Source organism: Misgurnus anguillicaudatus, chromosome 2, assembly GCF_027580225.2.
Source record: "Misgurnus anguillicaudatus chromosome 2, ASM2758022v2, whole genome shotgun sequence".
NCBI lineage: Eukaryota > Metazoa > Chordata > Actinopteri > Cypriniformes > Cobitidae > Misgurnus > Misgurnus anguillicaudatus.
Window position 1 is genome coordinate 44,619,539 of NC_073338.2, and position 8,761 is coordinate 44,628,299.

General features: G+C 40.3%; 1 protein-coding gene across 1 annotated transcript; it reads right to left on the minus strand.

Moving 5' to 3' along the window:
* Nucleotides 1-1,725: 1,725 nt before the first annotated feature.
* Nucleotides 1,726-4,344, minus strand: LOC129443017 (tripartite motif-containing protein 16-like). The gene is made up of 6 exons (XM_073856376.1): nucleotides 3,769-4,344; nucleotides 3,511-3,606; nucleotides 3,068-3,301; nucleotides 2,778-2,934; nucleotides 2,607-2,645; nucleotides 1,726-2,259 (listed from the first exon to the last, which is right to left on the minus strand). The coding sequence occupies exons 1-6, from the start codon at nucleotides 4,342-4,344 to the stop codon at nucleotides 1,736-1,738; spliced, it is 1,626 nt and encodes a 541-aa protein (XP_073712477.1). The 3' UTR covers nucleotides 1,726-1,735.
* Between the last annotated feature and the right edge of the window lie 4,417 nt (nucleotides 4,345-8,761).

Here is an 8,761-nt window from a genome sequence, read left to right on the forward strand (position 1 = left end):
GGGGAAAAATAAAATATATATCCATCCGTTTGGCCCAACGGCGGAATCCAAACGGCAGAAGGATCGTTGCGCGTTCGGTCATTTCAGGCGCTTACCAATGACGTTTGGGTAGCTTCATCTGACTCCACGAAGATAAAGACATATTGTAATATGAATCAAATTGATGTAATTGTAGAATTTGGACAAACGTTTGATAATTCTATTTGACTCAAAATAATATTTAACTCATTCATTCGATTACCAATGTCTTATCAGCCCACACCGGCCATGTGCGGGTACTGAACACAAACTCAACTGTAGCTACTAAAGGTTGTAGCTAAAGCAATTTAACAATGTCAATCTCTTGTTTAAAGGTCCCCATGTAGCTCTCAAAAATCGTCAATTAAGTATAAAACTTAAACCATAATCAGAGGTTCAGTCTAGCTCCTTCTAGACGCATATAGTTAAATCATAGGACTATATAACAAAGTGATTATAACAAAGGTAATTATGATTACCAAATGCGATTACAAAACAACTTAGTTAAGGTTAAATAATTAATCTGACCATACAAAAACTAAAGGTTATGGCTAAAGCAATTTAACAATACCACTTCATGTTTACGTGCTCTCATTAAATAGTATCCATATAGCCCCCACAGTTGCTTACACCACTTAATGAATTATAACCAGAGGTTTAGCTTAGCTCCTTCTAGCTGCTTATAGTTAAATCATATGACTATAGAATAACGTAATTATAAAATGGATAATAATCTATTAACATGAATTAACCCCACTCAAAGATTTGTGGTAACAAAGGATATCGTAATACTGTATAGTAACTTAGAAGAGTCAATAATACAGAGCAAATTAGAATGAATGCAAACGTAACAATTTATTAAACAGGTAGGAAAACATAATTCAGAAGCCAATTTACAATCCAATTAAAACACGAAGAATCAAATGAGAATATTGCATACCTGGCAAATGATGAAGATCTGTTTACAGATTCCTCAAAGTAAAATAAAAATACATGATGCTGTATCAAAGATACCGCATCATGGGGATGCATTTCTGGATATAGAAAGTCCCCTCTGAATCTTTTAACATTTCCCTTAAATATCCAGAGAACAAAGCATTGTGATAATGATATACTGATTGGTTCTCGTAAGCCCAGGGGTGTTGCCTAATATACATACAGTGGGTGATTGGTCAACGTCTAAGGTAGGAGGTGTCTCCCAACATTATGTTAAGTTTGCTTACTTTTATTGTTGCAGATTAACATTGAATCATGTTGTCATATTAATAAACCCAAATGTACCACTTGCATTAAAAACACTTCATATAACACCAAACAAGACCAGTTTCAGATACTTTGTGCATGTAGAATGTAGTATTCCATATACAGTTTGCTTTTAGAAGAGGGGGACGAGAAAGTGTGGTAGGGTGTGTGTCTCTTCTGTCTCACCCCATGGGGTAGCTGTCTTGGGGGGTAGATGTGAATTCTTTGAGAAAGGTTTCAGACGATAATTCAACAGGAATTTCAAAGCGGTTCCATGTGGATTCAACCATTTGCCGCTGGTTTTAGAAATACCTTTTGTCAGGGTTTTTTCGCATCACCTTACAATATGTACATGTAAAATCTAGAAACTTAAAGACAGAAAAGCAATAATAATAAAGTGATTCGAAAAATTATACTTGACACATGGTTGTTGATTCATCATTCATTTTAACTTGTATGATAATCTCTGCATCATCTATATTGTTATATCACACAGTTTCACTGATCCCCAAACACAAAACCCAGGATAGAGAGGTTTAGTGAATGTGGTGTTGACTCTGTGGATGAGGGTCATTGTGTCAGAGATGCTGTAGAAGGACAGAGATCCTGCACTGTGATCCACATAAACTCCTATTCTAGAAGATCTGGACACTACAGGGAGTTTTGTTTGATTGTTATTGTGCCAGAATGAACAACTGGAGTCAAAGCAGCGCAATCTCCAGGACTGATTATTACCTCCGAACACACACTCATTACCCAATCCCTTCCTGCTGATGCTCTTATATGACACTGATATATCCACCTGACCACTCCACTCAACCTCCCAGTAACAGCGTCCACTCACACTCTCACTACACAACACCTGATAACAATCATCAAATCTGTCTGGATGATCAGGATACTGCTGGACTGTGTCAGTTTTAGTAATCACTCTGTTCCCCTCAGACAGACAGAGACGTTTATGTGCTGTGTTTGGATCTGCAGTGAAGTGATGATAATCTGATGGTGGAAAATCAATCAGAAAATGTTAATTTCAAATCATTAAAATCAAACTTATTTACAGGTAACAGAATGTAATTTAGAGAAATAACCTAATCTGTTTGTCTCACTGTTATATTCATAATCATGTGTGTGTTGTTGTTTGTAAAGTGTAAACATGATATTCATTGTCGAAGTCCCAAAGTTTAGAATTTTTGTTTATAGAAACATTGTTTGCATGTAAAATTAAAAATAAACAGCTATTTGATCTCAGATATGTTTCACTGTGGGCAAGCATAGAAATGTTTCTGTTTATTCTGCACATTCAGTTTGATTTATCATTATAGAGTGAAGTGGTTGAGACTCACATTTTAGGAACTGCTCTCTGGTCTTCGGCTCAGGAGTAACTAATATATTAACAAAAAATAATTAAGACAGCAATATTTAAAAAAATATATAACATAGTTATTATTATGATGTGTGCCTTTGTAGCTGGATTATTGCTGATAAAATACTGTAGAAATAAATAGTTGCTTTACCTTTATCAAATATCTTTCTCTCTTCTCTACAGAAATCCTTCAGTTTCTCTCTCAGATGAGACACAGATTTTCCTACATCATCAAAAGAGATGAGAGAGCTGACAGTGATGCTGAGTGAGTCTGAAGATCCAGGAGGAACAGAGAGAGACTGAAAACTCTACACAAACACAAAGACAAACAACACAAACATAAACTGATGACACTGAAACATTTCATAGAAAATATAATTTCAGTAAAACGTGCTCTTCACTTCCTACAGATCACTGTTGTGTTTTTCAGATCTCTGTTACCTGGAGGAAATGGATGTGATCATCTGTGTGTGAAAGCTGCTCCAGCTCAGCGTCTCTCCTCCTCAGATCATCAATCTCCTGCTCCAGTCGCTTCAAGAGTCCTTCAGCTTCACTCACTGCAGTCTTTTCCTGATCTCTGATCAGCTGTGTCACCTCAGATCGTCTTCTCTCAATGGATCGGATCAGTTGAGTAAAGATCCTCTCAGTGTCGTCCACTGCTGTCTGTGCAGAGCGCTGTTAGGACACACAGAGAGAGGAGCATTAGAATCAGCAGCATTCATTCAGCTCTTACTGGTACATCACACAGTCTGTTACACACAGTGAACTTCAGTCAAAGTCATCCAGCACTGAACTCCTCACTGACTGATTGAATGAGAGTCTTAACTGAGTCTGAAACAGATCTGAAACAGCAGACAGCAGTTGTTCTTCTGATCAAAACTCACCTTATGAGTCTCCACAGCATCTCTCAGCTCCTGAAGCTTCTTCTGACTCTCCTGGATTCTCTGCTGGTATTTTCTCTGCGTCTCCTTCAGTTCTTTCTGTTGAATGTGGAAAATGATTAAAAATGTACATTAGAATGTTTTTTTTTTTTGTTGAACTCTGCAAATCCAACCTTGGGCGACGGGTCAAACATGATGTCTTTACTATGTCCTCTACTTAAAATAGTATATGATATTTTAAAATCACTCTTAATCTTTTACCTGTTTCTCAGTCCTCTCTTCTTTAGCTGGTATAGTGTTGTGATTCTTGTGCTTCCCCACCATACACAGATAACATATACAGAGCTGATCAGTTTTACAGTAAATCTCTAAAAGTTTCTCATGTTGAGGGCAGATCATCTGCTGAAGTCGTCCAGTGGCGTCTATCAGGTTGTGCTTCTTGCCTTTAAAGAATTTCTCATGTTGTTCAAGATGATTTTGACAGTAAGAGTTCAGACACACCAGACAGGACTTGACAGCTTTGTGTTTTCTCTCAGTACAGACGTCACACTTCACATCTCCAGCTTCAGCATAACAGTGATCAGGACGAGCAGCTTGTAGTTTTGTCGTCTTCAGTATCTCCATCACTTCAGCCAGCATGGTGTTTTTAACAGGTCTTGTAGTGAAGGTCTGTCTGCATTGAGGGCAGCTGTAGACTCTCTTCTGATCCCAGTAGTCTGTAATACAGCTCATACAGTAACTGTGTCCACAGGGAATGGTCACAGGATCCTTCAGTAAATCCAGACAGATTGAACAGATGAACTGATCCTGAGACAAATGAACATTAGCTTCTGCCATTTCACTTTACACGCAGACAGAAATTACAGTTTTTCTCAGTCGCTTTGGTACATTTCTCGAATCATACTCACAATTTGCAAAACAGTAAGTGCATTTCTCAAAACAATTTGTACAAATAGCAAAACATCATGGATAACCTGCAAAAGCCACTCGTTTACTCAAAATACTTAGTTCATCTCTCAAAATTAAATATCTGTGTCAATGAACATGTCAGTGCCATCAGAATGACAAGTCCTTGTTTCATTGTGTACGGATAAGACAGTCAAATTGTTTAGTCATGTTTTCAATATAACAGTTTACTCTGAAGTGATGTTCTGATGTAAACTATGGCTAAAGTTTTGACGACAAGTGTTGTAAATTGTAAGTTACACTTAGTATAAGTTATGTGTGAGTTTGATTGCAAGAGACTTGACAAAATTTACATTTACGCTTTTACTGTTTGTACTGTAATTCGTTGAAAGACCATCATTGCCATAAAGAAAGATAAAGACAGCACTGCAAGCACTGCATGGCATAAGAGAAAAAAAAACAAAAGTAGAAATGTGAATATGATAGATGTCTAAAAGATGTCTAACCATAGCCCAAGAATAGATGATGCATATATTTTTAGAACATGTAAAAGAAATGAAAGCAAACACCTTGAACACACTTTGCTTACATGTTGGAATATCATACATCTTCAAGTTATTTTGGCAAAAATGGCATGTAACCAAATTCAAGGTTATTTAGGGTAGAAGTGGGTTACTCATAGCTGGACTATATTGGGTCTATAGTTAGCAGTCATTTCAACGTCTCGGTTTTTGCTTGCTGGGGTCTGTTAGAGAAAGTCAAGATTCACCTGGGAGCAATTTACCAATTCAAGACAGATTTAGAAAAAATGTCTAATGGAAATGTATAGAAATATGTTTGACCATATCCTGTATTTTGACAACATGTTCAACCATTTTGCATGTAAAGACTTATACTATGAACTAATGCCTAAATATTGTGGGGGGTGAGACTATTCAACAGAGACCCATTATAATAAATTTTGATCAACATGACATAAGCAATCGATAATGTAGGAAAAAGCAGAGAATTGTACATAATCATTTGCATGGATGTACCAAAGCATTTGCAACTTGTTCAAAGAAATGAGAAACTGCTTTTTTGATGTGCACAAGTGACACAATGATGTGAGAATTGAACAAGCAGTTTTGAGAATTTCAATTCTGATCTGAGAAATGTACCAAAGCGACTGAGAAAAACTGTAAGACGTACGACAGTCTGACAGTTTAGTTTCAGTTTCTCTGAATTCAAGAATTTCCTGGTTGTGTTTGAATCGTGTGCAAACAGGTGTGTCACTGATTTAATAAACAAGTCCACTAGATGTCAGTACAGAAACTCACAAAGACAGTCTGAATAGAGAAAGTGAACACACAGGTGTGATAATGCTCTGCCTTGATGTATGAATGGAGGGACATCATGACACAATTTTCATTTTGGGGTGAACTAGCTCTTCAAAGGAGTCATATTATGAGATTTTTAATAAGGCTTTGGTGTTTTGATTGGTGTTCAGATTGAGTATGTGAAGTTTTAGCTAAAATACCCCACGCATAATTTATTATAGCATATCAATCACTCTGATGTGTTTTTCTTATGGTTCCGGCCGTGCTGTATTTTTGCTTTACTGTTAAGTTTCAGAATCCTTCAAGAAACCCACAAGGTAATAATTAATATAATCAAATAAAAACAAATGTACACAAATGTTGTGTACATTAAAAACACTAACAAAGCAACACAGACAGTTTCATCAACAATATCAATCCTTTAGGCAGGATAAAGCTGATGGAGTTTGTGTATGTGTGAGGGAGAAAGTGTTTAACATGCAATACTTCACTTAAAGCTCAGTCACTGTGATTTTACACAAAAACCTTTGCACAATCAATATACACAGTGTGTCATTATTAGACCCAGTGAGAAGATTTGTATAAATCACGTGTGTGGATGCTGGAATAGTTTAACGCTTGTATCTGACAGCAGTTTAGAAGTTAAACTTATATCATCCATGTAACTCTGCAAGCAACTTGTAATTTTAGGTTTTAAACAGACTCGGGGCCTGCAGCTACAGACCCCCGCCCAGAGACCCGCATTCTCAGAGCCCTCGTTTTTCGAGACAGCGTGACAAGAAACTGTCAGGACTGGTAGAAAACACACAGAGGCAAGGATCCAATTGCAGATAACTCAAATGTTTAATAAAGATCAAATAATAGACAGAGAAAAACCACTGGGCTAGCCAGGGAGCAAAAACTGGAATCACACTTGGGGAATCAAACCACTGCTCTGCCGGTCACAAATAGTCCAAGAAACTGTCCAAAGTTCTCTGTCGCAGTGAAGAGTAGAAGATAGAAGTCTCAGACGTGCACTGGAGATCGCACGCCTAGGGCAATGTAGGAAAACCACCGATTCAAATCGGGGAGAGGAGAGATGACAACCCGGCAATGCAGCCGGCTGCAGGCTGGACACCAATCGATCCGTCACAGTGCTGCTGGACAGCAGGGATTACCAGTACTCTGGACAGCGCACAGCATGTAGTCCGGTAGATACAGCAGAGCGGCGGAGAGGAGCTCACTCAGTGCAACAGACCAACGGCCACACACGAGAGACAGCAGGGCATAAGACCGGCAGGGCAGAGAGAGGTGTAATAATCCACTGAAGCGGAGAGGAGCGGAGGTGCTGTAGTCCTAATGAGAGGTGAACGATAGAAAGACAGAGCAGGCAGAGCAAAAAATGGCAAAAAAGACAAAAAGGTCAAAAATATATAAATCCAACAAAAACGGTGAACACGACATGACAAGACTAAATCCACATAACAATGACGAACTCGCAAGGAGCAACTAAACACAGAGAGCTTAAATACCAAACGAATGGGGAGACAAATAAGAAACAGGTGATGTCGCAGGTGAATGAAATCAGTGATGATGAGATCACTCCGGTGGCAGACGCGCATGTGAGAGCTGTCAAAACACAAAACACACACACAACAAAAACAAAAGAAACAGAACAGTCGAAAAGACCAAAGTCATGACAGTACCCCCCTCCTAACGACCGCCCCCAGGCGGTCCCGGAGGAGGCTTACCTAGTCGCCGATGGAGATCTGCGATCAACTCCGGATCCAGAATGTCCCGGGCCGGGACCCAACACCTCTCCTCCGGACCGTAACCCTCCCAATCAACTAAATACTGAAAACCTCTGCCCCGTCTACGCATATCTAGTAAAGTTCTCACTGAATAAGCAGGAGAGCCGTCCACTAGCAAAGGGATGGGGGGAGCAGGAGCAGAGGGAACCAGGATTAATACGGGAAAAGAACACAGGCTTAACCTTGGACACATGGAAAACAGGGTGAATCCGACCGAGAGCAGGAGGCAATCTGAGCTTAACCGCCACCGGACTAACGACCTTAATAATACTGTATGGACCAAGGAACCGAGGAGTCAATTTACGAGAATGCTCTCGGAGAGGCAGATCCTTGGAGGAAAGCCATACCTTCTGCCCACAAATATAATGGGGCGCAGGTCGACGGTGTCGATCGGCCGCGGCTTTGGTTCGTCTGGCTGCCTGAATTAAAACTGTTCTAGCTCTGTTCCAAGTGCGTTTGCAGCGTTGAACAAAGGCTAGAGCAGACGGAACCGCCGCATCGGATTCTTGTGATGGGAACAAAGGTGGCTGAAAACCCATCGAAGCCTCGAAAGGGGACATGTTGGTAGAAGAAACAGGAAGAGAATTATGAGCATATTCAACCCAGGGAAGCTGTTGGCACCAGGAGCTCGGAAATTGAGATGTCAGACAGCGGAGCGCACGACCGAGATCCTGATAAGCCCATTCACATTGCCCGTTGGTCTGAGGGTGATAACCTGAAGATAAGCTGGCGGTAGCGCCAATCTGTCTACAGAACTCTTGCCAAAAACGGGAAACAAATTGAGGACCCCTATCAGATACCACGTCAGAAGGCAGACCATGTAAACGAAAGACGTGTTCAATCAATATCTGGGCCGTTTCTTTGGCAGAGGGCAGCTTAGGGAGGGGAATAAAATGAACCGCCTTGGAAAAACGGTCCACCACAGTCAAAACAACAGTGTTACCTTTAGAATTAGGTAAGCCGGTAACAAAATCTACGGCTAAATGTGACCAGGGGCGGGAGGGAACAGAAAGGGGCTTTAACAGACCAACGGGGGCTTGATGAGAGGTCTTATTACAAGCACACACCTGACAGGCTAATACAAACTGTCTGACATCTGATGCCATAGAAGGCCACCAAAATCGTTGACGGACGGTAGCCAACGATCTCCGAACTCCAGGATGACAAACAAACTTGGACTCATGGCCCCACCGGAGGACCTCGGAACGGAGCGCAGCAGGAACCCACAACCGACCCGCC